Source organism: Gobio gobio, assembly GCF_949357685.1.
Source record: "Gobio gobio genome assembly, chromosome: 3".
Classification (NCBI taxonomy): domain Eukaryota; kingdom Metazoa; phylum Chordata; class Actinopteri; order Cypriniformes; family Gobionidae; genus Gobio; species Gobio gobio.
In genome coordinates, this window is record NC_137099.1 from 32,319,933 (window position 1) to 32,347,445 (window position 27,513).

The window sequence follows — 27,513 nt, forward strand, 5'->3', positions numbered from 1 at the left end:
ACCGGACTACCTTTGGTGCGGCCGCCGAAGCAGTCAAAGAGCTGTTCGGACTGCCTGAAGTGGCGAAGAACGCTCTATATATAATCTTAGTCTATATATAACAGCGCTGAAAGCGAATTGACTTGCGCTTTGAACAGAGTGTAAAACACCTTAGGCACATAACTGTGCCTTGGCTTGAGTACGACTCGGGAGTTGTTAGGCCCAAACTCTAGACAGGATGCACTCGTTGAAAGTGCATGCAGGACGCTAAAGCCAGCAAAAAAGCAAAAGTGAAAGGTGCTTTAAGCTCGCATTTCCCCAGAGACTGACCCATCACCTGGATGTGATGCGCCGCTATTGCGGCCACATATACTTTGAGCGTGAAGGGGGATTGACCTGTGTCCATCAGCTCTTGCAAGAAATAAAGCACTTCTGCCACCTCACATGACTGTCGGTTCAGGTTTCGTGCATTACACCAGTCTGAGAAGACTGACCATTTCATAGCATAAAGCCGCCTGGTTGCGGGGGCTATAGCCTCTGAAATAGTGTTTAGTATCTTTTCGGGAAGGTTGCCTGATAGCCGTTGATAGGCCATATATGCAGGTCCCATAGACTGTGTCTGGGATGCCAGATTTTCCCTTTCGCTTGTGGTGGCCAGCAGGCTCCGGGACAGAGTCCGACCACGCGCTCTCAGATGCAGCGTGCGACAGGCTGTCATCGCCGTCCTCTTATTCCTGCCTTTGCGGTCCGCCGAAGGAGACCGAACAGCCTGCTGTGGATGGGGGACACTGTTTCTCCTGTGTGAAAGGTAACAGGAGATGGCGAGGCATGCGGGGAAAGGTCCGGCGTATGCTCCTTGTGAGGCTCCAGCTGTCTCTTATCGCGGCGCTTCTTCTTGCACGGTCCAATCGAGAGGGCAGACGGAGAGGGATCGTCCTCAAGATGGCAAGCCGAGCCCACAGGGTCTGCAGTGCCATGTCATCGCACTCTGGGCAGCCGCCCTGGGAGAATGCAGCGAAGGCGTGGTCTCGGCCGAGACACGCCATGCAGATGATGTGCCGATCCCCGTTGAGCAGAGGATCTCTGCACGAAGCACAGGTGGGACGAGGCATTTGAAACAATGCTCGTGACACAATAACACAGATAATAAAAGGATATATAACGCCTGATAGCGCAGCTGGAACAACGGCGGCTGAAGGCGGATGATTCCGATGTCCTCAGAAGTGCCCGGGTTCCGCTGAGGTGCTGTTTGACGACTCCACTGAAATATAACTCCTTAACACGATTATAAAGCCAAACAGAGTAAGTTCTTTTTGCGTATGTGTGGTTTTCATAAATTTAGAAAAAAATATATATTACAAAATCTTTGGTGAATTGTGATTTGTTCTTAAAATTGTTCGTATGCACATTTCACACACAAATTTGTAAATTTCTGTTAATCAAAAACAACTGCTCATGCTACATATGTGTATCTTTGTTTGGATCGTGATTAAAATGCAGTGGTTTCCTCGCATTTCAAATGGCAATTTTTTGGCCAGTTTGGCCTGTTATAGAACAAATAAACAACAAATAAATTTGCTTAAACAAAGAAATAAAAATCGACAGATGGTGTCAAAAAAAATAAAAAATAAAAAACTCGGCCATGAAAAATCTATAGGTAGGTCTTGCCTTTCATCAAGGCTGAGGTCAGGGATCTTTGGCTTGAAAAGGTTGGTGACCACTGCTTTATATTTATCCGCTTTATCTACATGTCCCAGACCTACGCTGTCACAGTATATGTGTGTTAGTTTTTTTCTTGTTTACCTGGGTGCTTCTCATTTTTTAATTGTGCATTGCTTTCTTTTATGTTGTGTAATATTGAGTGATATTGTTTATTGGTACACTATCTGTGTTTTCATTCTTTGGCTTTCAGGTTTTACCATTTTTAATAAAACTTCAATGACTATGACTGCCATGCACTATGATGCTGATATAATTAATTTTAATGAATAAAGAGAAAATGTATTATTTAATTATAAATATTGTATTATATTATTGTTTAATGAAAAATAATAATAATGATGTGTTCTCTCTATGGGTTCCAGGCTTCAACAAATAAATAACACTTGACTTGTAATAATGTATTACTGCTGTGTATGCCAAATAATGATATAATGCTTTATAATGAATGAAGGTAAAAAAATATATATATTTTAACAAATGAATGTTTTCCTTCTATGGCTTCCAGATTACATGACAATTACATTTTTAGTGACTGTTATCACTGGTATGTATACCCAATAAAGCAGTTTTTTTTAATGTACAGCTTTCAAATCGAATCTTAAATGTGGTACAATACAACCACATTACAATACAACATCAAATATAGAACATTATTCACAAGAAGAACGCACTAATCCACAATAAACTGTGTGTAACATAAACTGTAACTGTGTCCAAATTCGTCTACTTATACTAAAAGTATGTAGGCCTACTGTTTTTGTGAAGAAAAAGTACATATTTTTGAGTGTGTAGCAGAAAAGTAGACTTCTTTCTTTGCGTCTTTAATGGACAGCTCTGTCTTATGGCTCCAATATATTCATGCTGAAGTTCTTTTTTCGTTCTAGGGGTAAAACGAAGTTCAAAATACGTAACCAGCAGTACACTGTTAGCGAACATCCATCTGTAATTACAGATTTCCGCGTGGTGCATACAAAGATCAGATCTCCGTCTGTTGTCAGACTCCTTGTGCATAAAAAAACTCACTGGATTATTACAATTAATGGCAAAAAGAATGTTTGGAAATATAAACTGATATTTCCTACTGACACACAACAGCAAAATATATGAATAACTGGCTTAAAAAATTTGTTTTTTGTGTGTGAAAATACTTACATGCTATAACTTTTGCACAGTACTGTACAACGTCATTTTCTACTTTACAGTGCGTGCAGAATTATTAGGCACGTTGATTTTCTGATCATATTTATTTCCAGGCACATTTTACCAATTTCAAACCACATTAATCTTAAAGGGTTAGTACACCAAAAAATTTAGTTCCAGTTATATGATGGAAAGATGCACTTTTATGGACTTCAAAAATGAACCAACAATTCACTGCCATTATAAAGCTTGGAAGAGCCAGGACATTTTTTTATACCACTCCGATTTTATTTGTCTGAAAGAAGAATGTCATATACACCTAGGATGACTTGAGGTTGAGTAAATTATGGACTAATTGAAATTTTTGGGTGAACAACCCCTTTAATAACTACTATTAATTTAGCATTTAATTAAGAATTAAGGTGAAGAATTAAGTGTGAAACCATCAACCCCCTAGGAACCCTTTAGTTTCCAGCGCCACCATTTTACAGAACTGCAACCTACCTGGATTCTCCAGAAGTGCAAAGTGTCAGGATCTCAGAGACTTAAGTTAGGTAAAGAATCCTTAAAAATGACCCCCACTTAATAAGAATCACAAGCTGAAGTGTTGTAAAATACATGAAATACATTGTAAAATACATGACTAGTTTCATCCATTTTTAGTCCATCCCTGCAAAACAGATAGGAGATGGACTAAAAATGAACTCCCAAAACTTACTGCCAGATTCTGGAAGATGAATTCTTCAAACAGTGTTACAAGAGGATGTGGTGCTGTTTTTGTCTGACCCTGCTGACCAAAGAGCTTTTAACTGTCCAATAGTCATGCCTTAATTGCAATTTCTAGTATTGCATCCTTCTAATGGGCATTTAATAATTTTTGACTTTTCAGTCTGAGTTAAATCTCTTTTTTGAATAGATAAAAACATTCTATTTTCTGAATATCAACAATCTTTTGCTGTACACTAGAACTGTATTCTTTGGTTTTATCCATTGTGGTGAATTATTATGGGAATTTGGCCTTTGTATTTATATTCCTGTGAAACAGGGAAGTCATGGCTGGACATTTTCATGTTCCTAGTCACCCTGATGAGCTAAAATGTTTTGATATGAATGGGAATATACTTCAAAGATATTTTACTCATAAGAATTTCTAGGGGTGCTAATAACTGTGACCAATGTGTAATACAGATATTTATTTCATAATGTAATTGTTCCCCACTATTAAACATTTTACTTCAATTTATTTTTTATTTTTTTGTATGATTTTTTTTATTTAGTGAAATATCAAAAAGATAAACAATGCAGATTTATTTCCACAGCCTTTTTTGCTCATATGTACCAAAGGTCCCATAATTCTGACCAGGCGTACTACAGAAACTTTCTATCTTAAGTCTTAAATTAAGATCTGACAAATTAATCAAGGACTTTTCCCAAATTCTTAATCTGATTAAGGATTCTTATCCTATTTTTCCAAATCTTATCTGTAGTTCTAAGATCTGAAATCTTAAACCGTTCCATTAAGTTCAGTAATCAACTCTCAGGTCTGTTACCAAACAACTAACAATGTGCAAGCAGCTGCTGTGAAGTAAATGCTAGAGATTAAAATGGAAAAAAATAAACAGGTGTGCATTTAAATAAGTGCTGCAGAAAGATAAGTTTTGATAAGCTTGGAAGAAAAGGCAAAGCCTATCACTATATTTCATGGGAGTCTGTAATTATTTATCAGTGTTTTGACATCAAAGTGCAGCACATCATTTGGGTGTTTAAAAAGTATTTCCAGCATCATACATCACTGTTCTTCATTTTGTATGATTAATAAATGTGACGCTATTCTCAGAAGGCTATTGTTATGTGATTTTTACAGTTGGCTAGTGGGGTTGTCCTAAAGTTAAGAATCCTAAGTTTTGAGGATTTTTAGTTGAGTTAAGATGCTTCTTGAATACCCCTTTTCTATCCACAGTTAAGATGAACTAATGCATAAAGATGCGATAATGCACTTAAAGGGATAGTTCACCCAAAAATGAAAATCATTTACTCACCCTCAAGTTGTTCCAAACCTGTATGAGTTTCTTTGTTCTGCTGAACACAATATAAGATATTGTGAAGAATGTTAGATAGAAGCAATCATTGAGTACCATAGTAGGTAAAAAAATAATACTATGGTAGTCAATGGTTGCTCTATCTGCTTGGTTACAAACATTCTTCAAAATATCTTCTTTTGTGTTCAGCCGAACAAAGAAACTCATACAGGTTTGGAACAACTTGAGGGTGAGTAAATAAAGACAAATTTTCATTTTTGGGTGAACTATCCCTTTAAGAAATGTCATCCTGTAATAGCTTTTGTCATTAATGAGGTTCTAACTAAAATTGCCATGTTTACCAAACAGATAAGATTCTAAAGTTAGGTTCCCATTCAGTCGGTCACTTTCGACGAAAAGGAATCTCGCCAGAGAGACCAATCTACTTTGAGTGTAACTAAAAGAGCTACTGCACATTGACATGCAATGATTGCAGCAGCTGCTCTGCCTCACGTGGCGTCTCTGTTCCCTCCTTCAGGGAACGAGGGTTACATACGTAACCGAGAGGATCTTTCTGTAATGTGCCCCTAGGACTCTAAATGCAATTAATGGCAATACCTAGCGTACAGAATATCTTAGACTAAGTTCTCCAGTACCTGTAGGAAAAAGAGACGCTGTGTGATCTCTTGGATTAGCTCTTCAGAAACATCTTCTGGAAAAAACTTTGCCCGGAACTTGAACTGCAGAGGGTTTTCCTTTCTAACATCCTGCTGAGTTACCTGCCAAAAGTCACAGAAACACATTAACCCTTTAACTTTCAACCCTAAAATAAAAAAATCTTTTTCTAAAAATTCTTATTATTGGACACAGACAAACATTACATCAAAATGTGTTTTTATCTAAAAAACATGGCCCTTTAGATTTTAAAGAGCCATGAAACCCCCTGTTTCAGCAGCAGTCAGTTCTCACCACAGTTTTGAAAAATGCTATAAAAGTGGGCGTGGTTAAGCTGCGGAGTGGGTCGAGGTGAGACACAACACAGCAATGGCTTGTGATTCAGACAGTTTTATTTCGCTCTCATTAAAAGCATCAAAGATTCCCACAAATGCACACTGCATGTAATATACATATGGTTTTGTAAGCTCACCATTACACAAATACATATACATCCTGTGACAGCTATAATTCAATGCACAATTAAATGCACAGGCATTTGCAATTTGTCCTCTGCATCGAAAATGTATTTGAACACGCTGGTGCATCTTTGATAACTTTTGAGTTTTATTTTGTGGACTTTTTATAAGCCGTTTGGTCGGTTAAATGGCTGTAAAGAGCGGTTACACTCACAGTGTGGATGAATCGCGTTTGTGTCAAAGACTCAGGATCTATTGAAGAGAATTTATGCAATGCATAACCTCTTACAAAGCAAAACAAACACTTGTTTTTTTTAATCTATTAAAGGATTAGTTCACTTCAAAATGAAAATTTCCTGATATTTTACTTACCCCCATCTCATCCAAGATGTTCATGTCTTTCTTTCTTCAGTCGAAAATAAATTACGTTTTTTGAGGAAAACATTCCAGGATTTTTCTCCACACCATAGACTTCCATGGCAACCAAAATGTTGAAGGTCCAAATCAATGCAGTTTCAAAGGGCTTCGAAGGGATCAGAGGCTCTGCGCGATCACAGACGAGGAATAGGGTCTTATCTAGTGAAACGATCGGTCATTTTCAAAAAAAATGTTTTTAGTTAATATACTTTTTAACCTAAATTGCTTATCTTGTGCTGCTCTGTGACGTGCCAAGGATTGTGTAATCAAGTCACGCTAAGTCTGAAGCCCTTCAAAGCCTTTTGAAACTGCATTGATTTGGACCTTCAACATTTTGGTTGCCATGGAAATCTGTGGTGTGGAGAAAAATCCTGGAAAGTTTTCCTCAAAAAACTTTATTTCTTTTTGACTGAAGAAAGAAAGACATGAACATCTTGGATGAGATGGGGGTGAGTAAAATATCAAGAAATTTTCATTTTGAAGTGAACTAATCCTTTAATGCATCGCTCACTTTTGCCTAGTTCAGACTGCCCGATTTTAACCCCCGATTTTGACTCGCCGACAGGTTTTGCGAAATCGCCGACAAATGCCGAAATCATAGGCACATCGGTGCTTGTGCACGCGAGTGACAATCACGCAGTGTGAATGATCAAAGACGCGATCAGACAGAATCGCTGATGAGTCGCCAACGCCCGTGAGATATTTGGCATGCTAAATATCTGGACCTGTCTGCGATTCAAACACCTGCTGTGTGAAATGTGTTCTGACTGAAAAATATATTGGCGATGACCAACAGCAAGATACAGGACAGCGGGAGGTTCAGGGAGGAGTTCTATACCATAATATTAGTATTTTAATAGATATATGTACAGTTATATAAAACAGAAACAAAGCACAAACATTTGCTTGATCAGCCGCAACAGTAGCACATTGCAATATTATTTATTTACCTCAAACTCTCTTTGCAGAACACAATCCTTGCTCCCTGTGTCTCCCCAACCATTTCCTCCAACATAATCTTTTTTATTTTTCTCCCTTTTGCTGCGCATCAGAGCACAGACCGCAAGTTTCTGCACTGCAGTCTATATTTTAATAACAATTCCAGTCTAGCGCGAGAACTCCAGTCTGACGCACGTGTGATCTTGCGTTGTTTCCTTCTCACTTCTCGCGTGTGCTTTGTTGTGAAACGTAATTTGCGGACGGGACAGAGATGTCGCCGATTATTCCTCTTGTACAGTTATGCAGTGTGAAACCCCCTGTCACTGATCCATCGTGCAGTGTGAACACAGCAGTGACTGAATGCTGGCCCAGATAGTCATGCAGTGTGAAAAGAGCAGTGATCCTACGAGTTTGAAAATCGTGCTGTCGTGCTGTCATGAATAATTATGCGCGTGCTGTCATGAATTTAGCAACATGTCTTCTCATAGGTTAAGGACACGCAGACTTAATAATAATTATGAGACACCGATGAGTCATCCCGTACTATAGTACGAGAAAACAGAAGTGGAACAGAGCAAAAAGGATTAAAATTAACTAGTTTTCTACCACATTCAAAACTATTAGATGGTAACATGTCTTCTATGATGTTCAATACACAGAACTCTATTAAATCCTCAGAAAATTTGGTTTAGGGTTTCATGACCCTTTAAGAATAATGGTGGAAACACACTACAAGATAATTGGGGTGATTTTGGGCCGATTTCGGCGGAACTTCTCCACTTCCGACAACCCTAATCTTGAAGGTTCTACAGATAATCTTATCAGATTTTCCTGTGGTGTGAGTTGTGTTAAGAGTGACTGAATCTGCTCGGAAGAATGTTGAAGCCGCCCCGATCTCAAATCTTGATCAGATATCCTGTAGTGTGGGGGGAACCTCGAGGACAAACACGCACACGCTCTGGAGATTATCACGTGAAACGAAACAATACCCAACCAGAAAGCGAGCTGACGGAAGACTCATCTCCAGCTTTGAGAAGGCCATGTTTACACTACATCATCTAAACATTTTCCCTTTACCGTACGCAAATTTTCTGTAAAAAGCAGCCCATGCACTAAGCTGCATTTCTTCTTGCAGGTCGTCTGCCATGTTTGTTTACTTTTTTTTTAACTTTTTTTTTTTATTTTTTATTTAGGAGTGCAAAACTTAAACAGGGTTCCTTCACAATTTTCATTTCAAAATTCCATACTTTTCCAGACTCTAATTTCCAGACTTCCTACAGATTTTTCCGACCATATTTAACTTGTTCTGATAAAATGTTTTCAAATTCAACTGCTAACAAGTGTTACATTCTAAAGATTTAGTATTGGCGTTTTTGCCTTTTATTAGGATAGGAAAGTAGCCAGACAGGAAGTAAGGTGGGAGAGAGAGGGGGGCGGGATTGGGAAAAGTCCATGAGGCAGGACTCGAACTCGGGTCTCCAGAAGCACAACAGCACTACATGGCGACGCACTTACCCACAATGCCATCGGCACCGACAAGTATGTTACACTCTGAGTCAAAACCTCTATGTAGGCTATCTAATATTTAGAAATCCTTTATTAAAATATTGCCTTTTGTGACCTTAACGATCAAAATGCTAAATCAGTCACAATTTTTTTAAAGGGTTATTAATTTACCCAAAAATTTAATTTCTATCATAATTTACTTACCCTCATGTCATTCTAAACTAATAAGACTTTTGTTAATCTTGGACACATGAAGATATTTAAAGGATTAGTTCACCTCAAAAATGAAAATGTCCTAATCATTTACTCACCCCAATGCCATCCAAAATGGCAACCAACTCAGTTGGTTGCTCAAAAACTTAATTTATCTTTCACTGAAGAAAGTAAGTCATGGATATCTTGGATGGCATAGAGGTGAGTAAATGATTAGGACATTCATTTTGGGTCCTTTAATAAAGGGACTGAAATCTCTCAGATTTAAAATATTAAAAATGTTAATATAATAAAGTCTTATGGTTTTGAAAGACATGGGGGTGAATAAATGACAAATTTTCATTTTGGGTGTACTATTCCTTTAAGAACTCCACCATCGACTCTGTTTTATCCTCAAACCCAACTTGCTTTCTCAAACTACAAAGTGCTGTGTTAACCACTGTTGAACTGTGAAAAGGAAGGAACACACAGGTCTGACCTTTACTGCCATAGCTAGGCTACAAGCTTTTCATTCATTGAAAAAACGTGTATATATTTATTATATACATTTAGAAGTTCTAAATTTTATTTTTAGAAAATGAAATAGGGACAATAGTCTGGAAACATAAATATTTTTCCATAATCTGATTTATTTTTTCCATACTTTTCCAGACCTGGAAATTACTCAAATCAAATTCCATACTTTTCCATACTTTTCCAAACCCCGTAGGAACCCTGTTAAAACATAGGGTGAACACAGAACACCACAACAAAACAAAAAAACAACAATAAAACAGCAGTAATAATAACAGCAATGAAAAATAAGCAGAAATGACAGATAATAATAGTAATAGTGGAAGTTTTTAAATAGTAATAGCATGTATAATAATGATAATATTTTGTGATGGCGACAACAGTAATAACAGTAATAATAATAACAGTAATAATACAATAATGATACTAAAGATGGTGATAAGGTGTGTTGACGGCAATAGTAATATCAATAATAATAATAGATAATATTGATAATAATGATAATAACAACAGTAGTAGGCTAGTACTCATACAACAAGAATAAATATATATATATATATATATATATATATATATATATATATATATATATATATATATATATATATATATATATATATAATAAATAAATAAATAAATAAAATTAAAAAAGATAGTGTTGACAGAAAAAAAATCAATAATAATAACATTTATATAAATAATAATATCAACAGTAATAATAGTAATACTAAATATGGTGATGATAATATTGTGTATTGACAGTACAGTTGCAATACTAATATCAATAATAATATAATAACAATAATAATAACAATAGTAATAAAAACAATAGCAATGCTAAAGATGGCGACGATAACACTTTGTGAGGACGGCGACAGTAATGTCATTAATAATTACAGTAGTAACAATAATACTAATAACAACAATAACAATGACAAAATGACAATAGCAACAATAAAACAAAATGACATACCTAACACATACCACACCTCTCCTAGTTTCTGTGCCAGTGTGCACATTTTTTTTTTCTTCCTCTTCTCATTCACAGTACAGTTACTATTTGTATGTATGCCTAAGCTGAGGTGGTGCATTAAAAGAAGGGTGTAGTGATTTAAAATCATGTGTGGTATATGTTAGGTGTTGATTTAATTTGGTTAAATTTTTATATTTTAGATATTTATATCGTCATTACCATTGTCATCATCATCATCACTTCATTTATTTATTTATTTATTTATTTATTTATTTATTAATATCTTTTAATCATTTAAGATATACATTATACCATTACCGTCCTTATATCAAGCAAAATGTCATCACATCTCCATCATTCATCACTGCTAAATGTTTCCATGATATTGAAAATATTAATAACATTAATGTCAATAATAATTATAGTAATGAAAATGCTCACAATATTACTAAAACCTTGTATAAATATGTATAATAATAAATTAATACATAATTAATCAGGATGAGTGTGTCAGATTTGTAATAGTTGAATGAGGTCTGATCTGGAGTTTTGTGGTTCTGATATACAGTTGTAATGAGGTGAAAAATATTCTAGGGAGATGTAGTCTATGAGCAAATTTTTCCAATGCGTTATGTGAATAGTGTTTCGTGATTTCCAGTTTAAGAAGATAGTTTGGCGATGGCTAAGGCTACAAGGAGCATCCTTTTGTTTGTTATTTCCTGATTGAGAGTTGATAGATCACCTAGTAGACAGAGTAGGGGGGATAATGGGATGCGGCATCCCAAGAGGCAGGATAGGGATTCAGTGACGTCTTTCCAAAAGTGTTTGATGGGTGGGCAGTGCCATGTGGCATGGATATATGTGTCCGGACAGTTTTGTAAGCAGTGTGCGCAAATTTCTGATGTGAATCCCATTTTAGCCATCCTTACCCCAGTGTGTTCTATGAAGAGTCTTATACTGTATGAGCTGAAGGTTGGCGTTTTTAGTCATGGAATAAATATTTTTACAAATTTGAGTCCAGAAGTCAAGTCATGTTTGTTTACTTTAAAGTCCAAAGGAACTCTGAACCACTGACGGGGAATCTGGAGTTTGTGAAGCTCCGAATTAAACGAACCAATTGAGTCACAAATGTTTCACTGATTTGAACCACTCAAAGAGCCACAATCCGCTGACCCCTGCTGGTCAGAACAGGAAGCTCAGCTTCCTCAACAAACCATTCCCAAATGCGTTGTTGAAGGTATAATCAATTAAAGACACTCAATGAACCATCTAAACATGAGGTTTCTTATAAGGCGTGATATTTCAGTAAACCGTAGGACTCATTTTGTGAAAGCTGGGCTAAGCAGACAAGTAGGAAAATGTTTTCCCTCAACCAAAGGCATCATCAAATGTGTCTAGATTTATAATTGATACTAACTCATATATAAATTATAGACATCGGTTCACAAGACTTAATTGAAAATGGAAATTTGAAATAATCTTGAAGATGCTATGATGCTTAACGGTCTTGTTTACTGAAATCACGTGACTTTAACAATTTGATGTGGCTTCGAATCACTGTTTCAAGACAAATGATTCATAAGAGTCTCGAAGCTTCACAAGACCCCGAGGCCTCAAAGGCACCCATCATTGGTTTAAGCCAGTGTGCTCTTGTTTTGTGTGTGTTTGTCCTACTCCGACCTTATTCATCCTTTATGTTTTATTTTATTTGACTTAATTTACTCACTTTGTTTAGTCTGAATGTCCCCATTCAGCTAAATTGAATTTGATTAAATTTCAAATTTAATTAAGTCAAATTTTCTATATTTCCTTTTAGTTTTCTAAAACTATAAGGAAATTCTAATTTCCCCTTTATCCTTCCCCAATTTTTATATGACTTAATTTACTCACTTTGTTTAATCTGAATGTCCCCATTCAGCTAAATTGAATTTGATTACATTTCAAATTTAATTAAGTCAACTTTTCTATATTTCCTGTTAGTTCTCTAAAACTATAAGGAAATTCTAATTTCACCTTTATCCCTCTACGTTTATTTTTTTAATTTACTTACGTAGTTTAAGCTGATGTCCCCATTCAGCTCAGTTGAATTTGATTAAATTTCAAATTTAATTAAATCAACTTTTCTATTTACCTTTCCTTTTAGTTGTCTAGAGCTATAAGGAAATTCTAATTTCAGCTTTATCCCTCCTCTATTCTTATTGTATTTAATTTATTCACTTTTGTTTAGCATGAATACCCCTATTCAGCTAAGTTGAATTGTGTCAGTTGTGTCAGTGCCCTTGGCAAAGGTAACTTGCACTTCTGTGAAGGCACCATTAATGCTGAAAAGTACATAGAGATTTTGGAGCATAATATGCTGCCTTCAAGAAGACATCTTTTCCAGGGACGTCCATGCATATTTCAACAAGACAATGCAAAACCACATTCTGCACACATTACAAAGTCCTGGCTGTGGAGGAAAAGGGTACGGGTACTTGACTGGCCTGCCTGCAGTCCCGACCTGTCTCCAATAGAGAATGTGTGGCACATTTTGAAGCGCAAAATGCAACAACGAAGACCCCGTACTGTTGCCAACCTTAAGACTTGTTTGCAGGAAGAATGGGACAAAATTACACCTGAAACACTTCATCACTTGGTGTCTTCAGTCCCTAATTGTCTTTTAAGTGTTGTGAAAAGGAATGGCAGCATTACAAAGTGGTAAATGCTTTACTGTCCCAACTTTTTTTTAAATGTGTTGCAGGTCTGAATGACAGGAAAGGATGCATATTTACAAATGACATGAAGTTGACCAGACAAAACATGAAATATTTTGTGTTCATATTGTCTGCAATGAAATACAAGTCAAAGTAAATTTAGAAATCACTTCTTTTTTTTTTTTTTGCGTTTTCCATACTGTCCCAACTTTTTCTGATTTGGGGTTGTAGTTAACTGATTCAAATATTCATAATTAATCATAAAGAATAAATATAATGAGTTATGAATAATTATTAATATTTCCCATCAGAGCTAATTCGCTACATAATGTTTTAAAATGTAATCAAATATAACTTTTACTGCTGCACAAAGGCGATTTACTAAACTGAAACATGAACACAAATTATATGTCTTAATGTTTAAATACATTGTATTGTTGTTGTTATAATTATTATTTTGAGAAGTACATTCTATTGTACAATAGTAATATATTTCTAATCATAAATTCTTTTGCGAACTTAGCTTTACGGGCTGTAGTAAAGACTTTTCATTTTCAGAGTGTATTTTTCACAATGGTTTTTCTTAAAGGGGTGGTAAACCACGATTTCACTATTCTAACTTTAGCTAGCGTGTAATGTTGCTGCTTGAGCATAAACAACATCTGCAAAGTTACAACGTTCAAAGTTTAAAGCAAAGGGAGATATTTACTTTTAAAGAAATACATTTCTAAGGACTACAGCAAACGGCCAGTAGGCGACTACAGACATTCCTACTACTACAGTCAAATGATTCTTTGATTAGAGCTTTTATGTATTGTTTATCTACAGGCATGCTAAACATGGTTCTGTGTGTGATTTGGCTACTAGTAAAGCCAATGTTTGGTGTTCGTTTCGGGTTAATAGTTCTTGCTACAGATATTTGGCTATAATCGTTCTAAAAATACAAAAGTTACGGTGCCATTCAGCAGCGATCACTATAGATCCGCAGTCTTTACTCTTGAGGACTGAACAGGTTCTGCTCGATCATCTTCACTAAAATGTTCTGGGTCTGATTCAGGCTCAGATTGGTATGGTTTAATTGACGCTATTGTTTCTAATACTACCCCAAGCACAGTCTACCGGTAAAGGTAAGGGGCGTGGCGTTTCCGACAAACGTGCACCAGGCGGTTAGCGAATCACAACACACTGGGCCAGCTAACCAATCTGAGCCCATTGCGTATTTTTGAGGGACTGGCTTCATACAACCCGGAAACCATCAGACCGTTTTTACAAGGAGGGACAGAGCAGTGTAGAATAAAGGTCAAATATATGAAAAATAATGCAATTTTTTTTTTTTTTAAACGAAGCATGAACACATGTTACAGTGCACCCCACAAACACAATCAAGCCTTCAAAAGAATGTGTTTTACCACCCCTTTAAATAAAACAATGAAATGCTCTTTAAGTGTTCTCTCAGAGCAGCTCTGGAGATGTTCATGTCCTCATATTGTGGGACGGCAGACACAGAAAACACCATGAGCGTCATGCATTCTTGAGTATGTAGTAGATGAATTGGCGCCGCTCATTCACACAGAGGCATGTAGAACAAGCAGATTTATAGCAGTCTTTTGCACTTTAATATTCAAAAGTCAAGTCACCTTCATTTATTTTATAAAGTAAGTTTTTGATTAATTTCTTTTGTAAAAACGGATTAGTTATTAAATTTGGCGCCACTTAAACAATACCATCCTCAGCTAAAACCTGTTCCAGACACCCATCCATACGACAACAGCATCTGGTGGCCGGAGAGCGCAAACAATGAAACTTTTAAACTATATCACCACCATCCCAGCTCAAACCACAAAAAAGGCGAATCTGTACAGAGGGGAAGGGAAGGAGGCCTCGCGATTTGATTTATTGTACAGCTAGGGCTGGGCGATATGGCCAAAAAATTATCTTGATAAAATCTTTTCATTTCAGTTGATATTGATAATTATCACGATAAACGTAAAATATTTATTCCTTAAAAATGTAAAGGCATATTTTTGCTCCGAAGTGAAACCAGACTGTTAATTGTGGTTTAAGCTACTTTTTATTGTCAGAATATGACAAACACTTCATGCTTTTAAATTCCTTTTCCAGTCATTATTAATGTCTTAGTTTCTGCATGTGCTAACGGGTGATATTGTTTCTAGTCATGAAACAGGTTTGTGTTGCCTGACTTTGGCATATATCTTCGGCACAGTTTGCAGTGCAGGCTGCAGTATTAACAGTGTTGGGGAAAGTTACTTTGAAAAGTAATGCATTACAATATTGCGTTACACCCTTAAAAAGTAACTAATTGAGTTACTTGGTTACTTTTTAAGAAAAGTAATGCGTTACGTTACTTTTGCCTTACTTTTTCTCACCTGGGCTGGGCTTGTTTTTGTTTTTTTTTTATAACAAAAAAGTTATATTTTTGTACAACGGTAAAGACCTCTTCATACCAAAATTGAAATAATAAGCCCCAGGCTGAGGAAAAAATGCAAATTCACGCATGAACAGTAGAGGGCGCAGCTCTGCTGTGCTGCTATTCTGGATAATAGTAGAATAGGATGCAGGAGAAAAAAGTTTTACCAATAAAAACAAAAAATCTAGTAATTTTCATCATCAAAGGTAAGCAGCAAAACATTGGTAAATTAAATATAAAGGTACATTATGCATACAAATTGTTGTTTTATTTAACATTTAATTATTGGAGGTTTGCATAGTACTCTGATTTTGCATTTGACTGATTTTATTCATTTTGAGGAGTACAGAATCTTTATTGTGCAAGTGAGATAAACAAATGCTCACATTTAGTCTAGAACTACAATAACCATCATGTTTACACACAACGCCTCAGCACTTATTTTTCTCAACATGGGGGCAGGAGAGCTGTCAGTCAAATTAATGTGAAAAAGTAATTTGTGTTACTTTTTTGACAAAGTAACTCAGATATTTTGTTGTAAATTTGAAAAGTAATGTGTTACTTTACAAGTTACTTGGAAAAAAGTAATATTATTACGTAACTCAAGTTACTTGTAATGAGTTACCCCCAACACTGAGTATTAATAATATTACATGTTTTGTCTTAGAAATGCACATTTGACAATGAGTTGACTGTAGTAGTAGCTTGAGTTAGGAGGATGCAGATGTAAATTTATGTTATTTAACAAAAACATGGACATCTGTAAAAATTGTAACAACCTCATTTTTAGATGGTAAAATTTACATATTCTGACTGAGTTTTATTAAAATGAACCAATGTTATCATACATTTAGGTCATGATAACCACAGATAAAAACACACACATATACCTCTTCACTACCGTGGTAAAATATATATATATGGTTTCTATGGTATTTGTAAGAAAAACAGTAGCCTAAAAACATTTAGTATAAGGCTGTGTGTCCACCAAAACATTTTTTCACGCGGTTGGCCTGCGTATTCAATTGTTTTCAATGGGAGCGCCGCGTATTTAGAACACCATGAGCGTAACGAGGCGCTGAGCGAGTATTTCACGCTCAAGCGCTGAGTGCTCAGCGTTTTTTACTGGTCGCCTAGAGTTGAAGAATGTTCAACTTTGAGTAAAACGCAGCGCTCATCACTGTCATTTTTCACCAGATCAATCAGAGTGGAGGAGAGGCAGGACAAATACAACACCGACCAACCGCAACATTCTGCTTGTACTGTACAACGTCAACAGATGACAACAAGCAGTATAATAACGGAACAAAATAATTTAAAAACAAGAGCCAGAGCAAATACTTTACATTGTATCCGCATTTTTATATCCAGAAAAAATCCAGAAAAAAACTATCTGTGAAATGAGATACTAGTAACACTTCCGCGGATATTCCGTATCATAACAAGCAAAGAGTCTCAACTGAAAAAAACGCTGCACTGCCAAAACGCTCTCAAGCGCCCACAGAGAAGTCCTTCTTAACAAATATATTAAAAGCTCTGAAAATAACAATAATAAAGTCATCATTACTGCTTTATTTATTCCGAAAAATAAGTAACTTCAAGTTATTTGTGTATTCTACTTTACATATTATTACTATAACAACAGCGCCCCCACTAAATATTTATATAACATTCTACCGGACGGGCACTAGGACCTGGAGGAGGCTTCTGCTGCTGTGGAGGCTGCTGCTTGCGCTAGAGAGTCGGTAATCACTGTTGATGGTCACGTCCTTCTGCACACACATTCACAAATTCAAGGCAGCATTTAAAAACTGTCAATATAAATCACCATACATGCAATGTAATAGCGCTCCATGCACACGTGAGTTATTGTAGGCGCATATCAACACGTTATCATATTGGCAAGGCATATCGACATAATATTTTCATGCCGATTTTAATATTTTTTAAGCGTTTATCGGCCAATTCCGATTTTGTACCGATAACATCATGCATCCCTACAGTAAATTCCATTTTCATGACTGGATTCCTCAATTCCCTCTGTATCATGGAAATCATAAGGTCTAAAGTTATAAACGGGACATACCTTTATCTCAGGGATGATGTTCTCAAATATAGGCAAACAAGTACGATGCATTTCCTCCTTTTGCAGCCACTTTGCATCCACATTTTTTTGCAAATTGGATATCTATCCTTTGAGGACTTTCCATACTGCTAATTGTAACTTCTTTTTAGATGGTCGATAGAGGTTAGAGATAATGGTCTCTGTCTCTGACATTTTCTCTGCTCTAAGTGTGTGTGTGTGGAGCAAGTTGAGTGTCCTACAACCAATCAGAGCAACGGAGCGACGCATAACGTTAGTTGTCAAATTTCAACAGAACTAAACTGTACACAGTGTTGCCAAGTCCGCGGTTTTCCCGCGGGCTGTTTTTCCATGAAGCGACCCCAATTATGTGATATTTAGACCCAGGAATGCAAATTTTAGCAGGCAACCCTGCCAAAAAACATATTTTACCTCCCAAACACCTTTTTTTTTTTGGTGTTTGGGAGGTTTTGTTTTGTTGTGAAAACTTGGCAACCCTGTCTGCACACACACTGGAAGAAGTAGACAAAGTAGATGAGTGTAAACGATCTTTGCCGGTGTTGTAAAAAAGAATTTAACGATACACAGAGTACTTACCAACACGATCATCATTTCTGAGAGAAATATTAAAGCTGAATGCATATACGAACAAGTTCTCCGTTTAGGATTATTTAGGATTAGAACAAATTCAACCCAAGCACTCTTTGGTGACGTGGATGCTTACGTTACTGTTTATCATCTGTCTATCATCGTCTAAAGCCCGCCCTGACAATTTCATTGGTCCGAACAGGCATAGTTACGCCCCAACGGATCAATTCCAGACCAAACTGCCCGACCTCAAATGTTGTGGGCGGGGCTAAGTTCGGCTGGCACATTGAAAATCTAATGTGCACGATATGATAATTGTGTGTTCATACTGTGATATATCGTCATACCTGTATACGGTTACAAATCGATTACCAGATAGCTTAGAAGAACTTGATGTTGCAACATAAACTATTGACTCTCTCGAGCCCACCCAAACGTCTGCCTTGCCCACCCAATCAGAATTTAGGAACTGATAGTGTTCATTTGTTTTTACGATTTATGCATTGATTAAAACAATCTGAGGTGAGCTATGTGTTGAAAGTTTTGATGAAGGGCTGTAGAATGCCCCAAACAATCACAAAAATAACACCAGAAATGTGCTGTATTTTTTCCTTTATTAATTGAAAGTAACGGTGCAACGCGTTATAGGCTACTCACAAACTTCAGTCTAGCAGAAAAGCAGAGGCTGCAGTCACACAAACGAAAATGGGCAACTAAGAGGAGTTGTAGCCTATTCGTGAATATGTATCTTGTAAATATTAATATACAGCTCTGATTTGATTTGCGATTCATGCCAAGTTAAAATTATCTAGAACAAACTAGCTCATTTTAGAACGTTGATTTATTGCATGGACAGAGCTAGAACTAGAGTTGTTACGATTCCGATACTAGTATCGGAAATATCACCGATACCACAACAAATTCTGGCATTGGTATCGGCGAGTACTTGAACCCATGTACCGATCCAATACCATTTTCTTAAACAAGACCTAGTAATGACCGCAAACTTTGCCTAACCACTTTGCCTAACCACTGCGCGGTTCTTCTTCGCTAATCAGAATGAATTGCAAACACAGGAAGTTGTGCTGTGTTGCCACAAGTAACCACTGTTCAGAGCAGCAAAGAAGAAATTAAAAAGCGTTAGCAGTATGTCCGCTGTTTAGCAGTATGCCGTCTCTGTGTGGATGGCGGGCGCCCGCGCGCACACGCTTGTGACACTCGCTCGCAGTTTTGTCTTCCCCCAGTTTCTCTACCTCTACCACTACGGGCCCTATTTTAACGATCTGAAACGCAAGTGTCAAAGCGCGAACCGCAAGTAACTTTGTTGGCGGGTCTCGGCGCTGTTGCTATTTTCCCGGCGGGATAAATGGCTCTTGCGCCCGGCGCAAATCTAAAATGGGTTGGTCTGAAGTAGCTTCATTATTCATAGGTGTGGTTTGGGCGTAACGTGAATAAACCAATCCGAGCGTCATCCAACATTCCCTTTAAAAGCAGGTGCGCAAGTTCCATTATGGATTGCTATTATTATGGCGTATTTACCAGGCGCACGCCAGGAGCGGTTCACAGCCGAGGAGACTGATGTTCTTGTAAGAGCAGTGAAAGACAGAGAAGTGAAGTTTTAATGTTGTACATTATGGTAAAGGTGATTTCACAGTCTTTTTTTTTTTCAGTCTTTCAGTTTTTTCAGTTTTTCAGTCGATTTTTTTTCCTGGTTCTTGACGGACAAACCAATTTGTCAGATGTCTTTATATACATATATGTCTTGCCACTATTGGGCAAACAGGTCTTATCCTTAATTATTACAATTAGCCTGAATCATTTGTAAGCTAGATTTATGCCTATTTTTTCACATCTTCGTGGCACACCACAATGATTTCCGTCATCTCATGTGTTAATATTTTTTTAGTGTAACAATTTATGATTTGCAAAAATAACTGTTGCATCTGTGTAGATTACATGAGCAAAGTGAATGCGCGTTGTGCACGCTATACATTATGGTCAAGCATGCGCCCTTAAAATAGCATAATGAACAACGCGCAACGCGCCACTGACTTTAGACTAGGTTTTTTCTGGTCAGTGGCGCAATTGTTTAATGGAACAGCAAAATAGCACCAGGGATTGTTTGCGCCGGAACACGCCTCCTTTTTTGCGCTGAACCGCCCAGGGAGCGCAAGTGCATTCACTAGTTTAGCGACGTGCTTCTGTGGAGGGAAAAGCGCGCTTTGCGCGGGTGCAAAATAGGAATGACACATGCGTCGGTGTACAAAGTCAATTGCGCTGGGTGCAAGATAGGGCCCTACGTGCGTTTTTACAGTCTAAGGTCACTATATGAGGACACAAACGCATAAACCATCACTTCATGAGAATTTACTGTGTCATATAATGATTACAGACACTCAAACGTGTTCAAGGCAACCTGTCAAAATAAAAGTTTGGTTTAATGTGAAGAAATTTTCAGAATATATCAGGCTACGGTTGTAGCCTACAGTAGATTTAGCTTCGTCTCTATGTAATAATAATACGTCTCTACTAATAATAATAATTATGCCTAGATGGTTGTAAAGAGATTATTTTCTGATTCATATATACTTTTTTATATTCCTACATTTATTTGTTGCACTGTTTTTTTATACAGTTATATTGTAAAACTAAAATACCTTTTTCAGTTTGCAGTGTTAGATTTGTGGCTCCATTTGAAGTTCTTTTTCGCTTAAGAAAAATAAATAATATTACTGTCAAATGCATGTCAGATAGTAAAAATACTGTAATAAATACAGTAGTTCACTGTATGTATTTGTTCATGTTTTATTAAGGGATAAGTCTGAAGCATACCATAAAATAATTCTAGCAATTCATACAGGGTTAGTAGTATATACAGCTGTATATACAGATACACACACTGGTATCAGATCAGTACTCGGTATCGGCTGATACCCTGAGCCGAGGTATCGGAATCGGTATCGGGAAGGGAAAAAGGGTTTCGGAACATCTCTAGCTAGAACCTATGGAAGGATATCGTGGACAATTTTCAAAAGGAATTGCAAATTGTATTTGTATTTGCTTTTTCAATTTGTGGCCGCACAAAATTTAACATAATCCAAACGCAATTGCAAATCGCACATTGCCGTTTGCATTTTCGATTACGCAAACGCACAACGACTGCCAAATTTCAAATGGAAAAGCAAAGTCTGTTTGTAATTGCATTTTCAATGTCTTACAAGTTATGACCCTGCCATTTTGGAATAGCAATAGAAAATCACCTATTTGCTCTTTCATTTCCTCCGTGTCCTGCCACAACCTGCACAAAATTCAAATGGAATCGCAATCCCCTATGCACTTGCATTTCCGATGTCCAACACAGTCAACTGTCAATCAGGCATGAGGGCGGGGTTTATTGATGTAGTCTGAAAGTAGGCCACGCCCTCAAGTGGTGGAAAAAGCACTTTTTCATCATTATTCATTCCTATAAAGAAAATGGGGAGAAATATCCAATAAATGTGTCTATTTTGCAACAAAAACAAAAAAGAGTCATAAAACTACTGTGTAGTTTTTTGCACTTCAAACAAAGCCAAACACCTGGAACTAAATATATTTTAGTTATATAAAATATAACTATTTATCCCCTGCCAACCACACAAAAAGAAACCAAAAGAAGACTGCTCTGGTTGCAAGCAAATTGTTGAGAAGAAATGAAGATTAGGGATGCTATATTGACCATTTACCGAAAGTAAGAATTTTGACAGATTAATATACTTAAACGGTTTAAAATGTATGTTTTTTATTTTTAAGCTAATTTTTTTTTTTTTTTTTTTTTTGCTGCATGGTAAAAGCAAAATATGCTATATTCTGTGTGAAGATCAGCTCAATATAGAATATATAATCTTTAAAATAGGCCTATCCTTTTATTGAAACTGGTGCAAAGAAACATTTCGAAACATTTCACCCGCTGGTAATTTCGCTTTTGCCGCAGAGACCCTTGTGATAAATAAATGTGTTGTATTTATGATAATCTGCGCAGATTTCAGTTGATGAAAATAAATAATAAAAGCGCGATAAGTCGCGAAAGACAACTGAATTACTGACAGGATGCTGTGCGCGCGCTCCGAGCGCAACACGGACAAGCATAGCGTGCCTAAACGGCCAAATAAACACAGAAATATCAAAATGCCAAGTCGAGTATTCACATAAACACAGTAGATAAAGCACTGTGTGCGTTCACACACACAAATTTATAACTCGACCTCACAGTGAAAGCCCTGCACAATTAATTTCATATTGCAACTTATTTATTGTTTGCTGCATATTTGTTTGTTTTTAGTTATACTACTGTTGACATTTTATTGAATTTAAAAAAATTATAATTTTATATCTTTTTTTACTGTGGCTCTTTTGGAAAAATGCTTTTAACCAAAAATGAAAAATGGCTCTTTGGTCCAAAAAGGTTCCCGACCCCTGGCTTAAATGAACAAGTTGAGAAGAAAAAAACTTTAGTCGAGGACAGCCTTTGCCTACTTCTCATATCACTTCACATATTTTCGAGCCAGCATGTCACAAAGGGCATTCTGGGTTGAGCGAGCGGCGATTAGTCTGACTAATTTAAAAATAATAATTTTTTTTTTTTTTTTTTTTTAACTATGCCGGTTCTTTTTAAGATAAAAATGAATTCAGTTTGTTTTCGTTTTGTCATCTTAATGTATTAATTATTTAGGCTATGTCCAGGTTCTGTTGTTGAGCTGTTCTGCATGCTGCTGTTTGCACGGTAAAACAAACCAGTGAAAAAATTGTTTATCTTTTTAACGGGTCACAGACACTCGCCAATTGTATCTTTATTTAATGCCAATTTAATATGATAATATTAGGCTATCAGTTAACAGTTAATATTCGGATAATGAGAGGCGGTTGTCAGTCTGGAAAATTCACCGAATTGAGCATGAATATACTATAATGAAGATACATCGGTAACCCCCACAACCCAGCATGTGTATGTCTGAAAATGTTTTAAATGTCAAAATAAAGATACAAATACAGGTAGACCTAAATTAATATGAATACATATGATAAAAAAAGTAAAATGCTATATATGTAAAATGCTATAATGAAGCAGAAAATCAGATCATCCTCCTACGAAACGAACATGATCGAACTGTGATTGAATGTCACTAATGTAATTTTCTTTTCTGTTTTAATCGCCTGGATCTTGAGCACAGAATCATATGGACAACACACCACTCACATCATGTCAAGTTTCTATAGATTCTCTGATTTTAACTCATCATGATAATTTACTGTGTCAGCTATATGTTGATATTTGTCTGAAACATAGCCTACCGAATGCAGCCATGTCAGTTTCCTTGTTTGCAGTTTTTTCTGGTTGCCAGGTGAACATACAATCAGTTCTGCATTTTGACTTTGTTTGAACTAAAGAGTTTGAACTTTGGTTTTTATTACAAAAATAGTCAAATTCCCCGTTTTACATCAGTTGAGGGCATGGCCTACTTTCAGACATCAATAAACCCCGCCCTCAAGCCTGATTGACAGTTGACTGTGTTAGACATCGGAAATGCAAGTGCAAAGGGGATTGCGATTTCATTCAAATTTTGTGCAGGTTGTGGCAGGACACGGAGGAAATGAAAGAGCAAATAGGTGATTTTCTATTGCTATTCCAAAATGGCAGGGTCATAACTTGTAAGACATTAAAAAAATGCAATTGCAAAAAGACTTTGCTTTTCCATTACGAAAATGCAAACGGCAATGCGCGATTTGCAATTGTGTCTGGATTATGTCACATTTTGTGTCTCCACAAATTGAAAACGCAATTGCAAATACAATTTATGTATGTCTATATGTAATGTCTTGTTTATGTATTTAGTACATAATTATGTAATGTCTATAATTTGTATCATAGGTGCACTTCAACTGTGAGAGATGGAATCTAAAAATCCAGAAAATCACATTGTATGATTTTTAAATAATTTATTTGCAAGTATTAAGTTGTAAGTATTTGATCACCTACCAACCAGTAAGAATTAGTTTTTCTTTAAGAAGCCCTCCTGTTCTCTACTCATTACCTGTATTAACTGCATCTGTTTGAACTCATTACCTGAATAAAAGACCTGTCCACACACTCAATCAAACAGACTCCAACCTCTCCACAATGGCCAAGAACAGAGAGCTGTGTAAGGACATCAGGGATAAAATTGTAGACCTGCACAAGGCTGGGATGGGCTACAGGACAATAGGCAAGCAGCTTGGTGAGAAGGCAACAACTGTTGGCACAATTATTAGAAAATTGAAGAAGTTCAAGATGACGGTCAATCTCCCTCGGTCTGGGGCACCATGCAAGATCTCACCTCATGATCATGAGGAAGGTGAGGGATCAGCCCAGAAATACACGGCAGGACCTGGTCATTGACCTGAAGAGAGCTGGGGCCACAGTCTCAAAGAAAACCAGTAGTAACACACTATGCCGTCATGGATTAAAATCCTGCAGCTCACGCAAGGTCCCCCTGCTCAAGCCAGCGCATGTCCAGGCCCGTCTGAAGTTTGCCAATGACCATCTGGATGATCCAGAGGAGGAATGGGAGAAGGTCATGTGGTCTGATGAGACAAAAAAAGAGCTTTTCGATCTAAACTCCACTCGCCGTGTTTGGAGGAAGAAGAAGGATGAGTACAACCCCAAGAACACCATCCCAACCGTGAAGCATGGAGGTGGAAACATCATTCTTTGTGGATACTTTTCTGCAAAGGGGACAGAACGACTGCACCGTATTGAGGGGAGGATGGATGGGGCCATGTATCGTGAGATTTTGGCCAACAACCTCCTTCCCTCAGTAAGAGCATTGAAGATGGGTCGTGGCTGGATCTTCCAGCATGACAACGACCCGAAACACACAGGCAGGGCAACTAAGGAGTGGCTCAGTAAGAAGCATCTCAAGTTCCTGGAGTGCCCTAGCCAGTCTCCAGACCTGAACCCAATAGAAAATCTTTGGAGGGAGCTGAAAGTCCGTATTGTCCAGCGACAGCCCCAAAACCTTAAGGATCTGAAGAAGGTCTGTATGGAGGAGTGGGTCAAAATCCCTGCTGCAGTGTGTGCAAACCTGGTCAAGAACTACAGGAAACGTATGATCTCTGTAATTGAAAACAAAGGTTTCTGTACCAAATATTAAGTTCTGCTTTTCTGATGTTTCAAATACTTATGTCATACAATAAAATGCTAATTAATTACTTAAAAATCATACAATGTGATTTTCTGGATTTTTGTTTTAGATTCCGTCACTCACAGTTGAAGAGTACCTATGATAAAAATTACAGACTTCTACATGCTTTGTAAGTGGGCAAACCTGCAAAATCGGCAGTGTATCAAATACTTGTTCTCCCCACTGTATTAGCCTTTATTTACAAATTGTTAAACATTTGAAAGATACACATTTATGCTGTAAATAAACAAAAATAACCTAGTAATTAATGATTAACTGAATGTACAGTAAACGTCATTTAGCCATTATTTATAACATGAGCCATATATTATTTTTTGTGTAGTGATGTAATTATATTTCTCTGCCATTCTGTTAAGTTAACTGAACAATAAGCTAGTAACTTACTGCTGTTTTTTCAGTTATAAATGGCTAAAAAAATAGTGTAATAAAGACAATTTGACCCCCTAAAGGTAAAGTTTTACATTAAGTATGGCACTTATTGAGTGATATTTAAGTTTATGTATTTTATAAGTGCCATAATTCATGAGGATATAGCTGTAAAGGCCTTTGCACACTGAGTCCGAAATTTTCGCATGCGTTTTTTCGTATTCGTGATCCGAAACATTTGTCACGCACAGAGACCTTGCACACTGAGTCCGATGCATATTAATGAATGCGTTACGGAAAAAAACGCAAAACAACACAAAATGCCGTCTTCCACCTCCTCATCAAGGAGCTGCGGATTATCCAGACCGATTCAAAGTTAAATGTCAGTGGCTCCGTTTGATGCTTTGCTAGCGATACTGGAGCCACATATTAAAAAGAAGACCACAAATTACCAATCCTGAACAGAGACTGGCAGTATGTCTAGGATCCGCGCGCACGCACACACACACACACACACACACACACACACACACGCGCGCGTGGTTTACAGGGAGTTGGTGTGCTATAATTATAGCTGTGATATCGTAGTATTTTTGATATAATAATATTTGTATATTTAATTGTAGGTATCTGAGGAGCACTGGCGATTCATTCACCACCATTGCCAGCAGTTTTAGGTTGGGCATCAGCACTGTAGATGGGAAAACGGATGCGAAAAACGCAGAAAATCGAACCTGTTCCGTTTTTTTTTTTGACGGACGAAAGTTTCGGAGGCAGTGTGCAAGCGTGATTGACATAACGTGAGGTCGAATTTATTTTTTGACGTGCGAAAATTTCGCATGCGAATTTCGGACTCAGTGTGCAAAGGCCTTAAGGGTTCTGTCACTTTGGTCTACCAGTATCAGTAGTTACTCTTGTAGGGTCATGCGAAGTTTCCCAACATTGAACACTGATCAGTTTATAGCAAAATGAAAGAAGACGGTTCCTCAGCACAGTGTGTGCACCCATGGTCATACTTAAAAAAATATGTTTCAGTTTTCTGAAAAGATTAAAGATTAGTTTAGTTGGCATACACTATACACAATAAATTGCATTTAAAAAAAATATCCAAATAGAAAACAATTGAGTCCTTTTTTTCTGCATCCTGGCTGATTTGTAGATTGTATGCACAAAAAAAATAATTTCCCATTCATTTCCTATGGGGGTCATTTTTGACCCGAAGGTCCGGAGTGTGACTATTTTTTTTACGACCACTTAGACTTTTCAAATCCTGTCTCCAATTTTTTGGGATGTGCATATACCAAGTACCAATACAGTCACCAAGTTTCGGACCATTCCGATGAAGCTACGATTTTTACAATAATTGTATAAAACGCAAGATCCACTATTGTGGTAAAAATGTGCTATTGCGTGATAAAAATGCTCAATGTGTCCACCGGATGGCACCGATCTAATTTAAAAAATTGCTTTCATGAGGCCTAGGCTTGACTCTAAAATGAAATACAGCTTTAATTAAAAAAAAAAAAAAAAAAAAAAAAAAAAATTATATATATAATATATATATATATATATATATATATATATA

The 27,513-nt window shown here is 36.9% G+C and overlaps 1 protein-coding gene across 1 annotated transcript in view; it reads right to left on the minus strand.

Annotated features, from left to right (window-relative positions):
• LOC307123967 (radixin) overlaps positions 1 to 27,513 on the minus strand; it is a 267,415-nt gene that overhangs the window by 140,469 nt on the left and 99,433 nt on the right. The window contains exon 5 of the mRNA XM_079812852.1: positions 5,516 to 5,638. Within this exon, the coding sequence (XP_079668978.1) occupies positions 5,516 to 5,638 (123 nt within the window). The remainder of the gene's footprint in view (positions 1 to 5,515; positions 5,639 to 27,513) is intronic.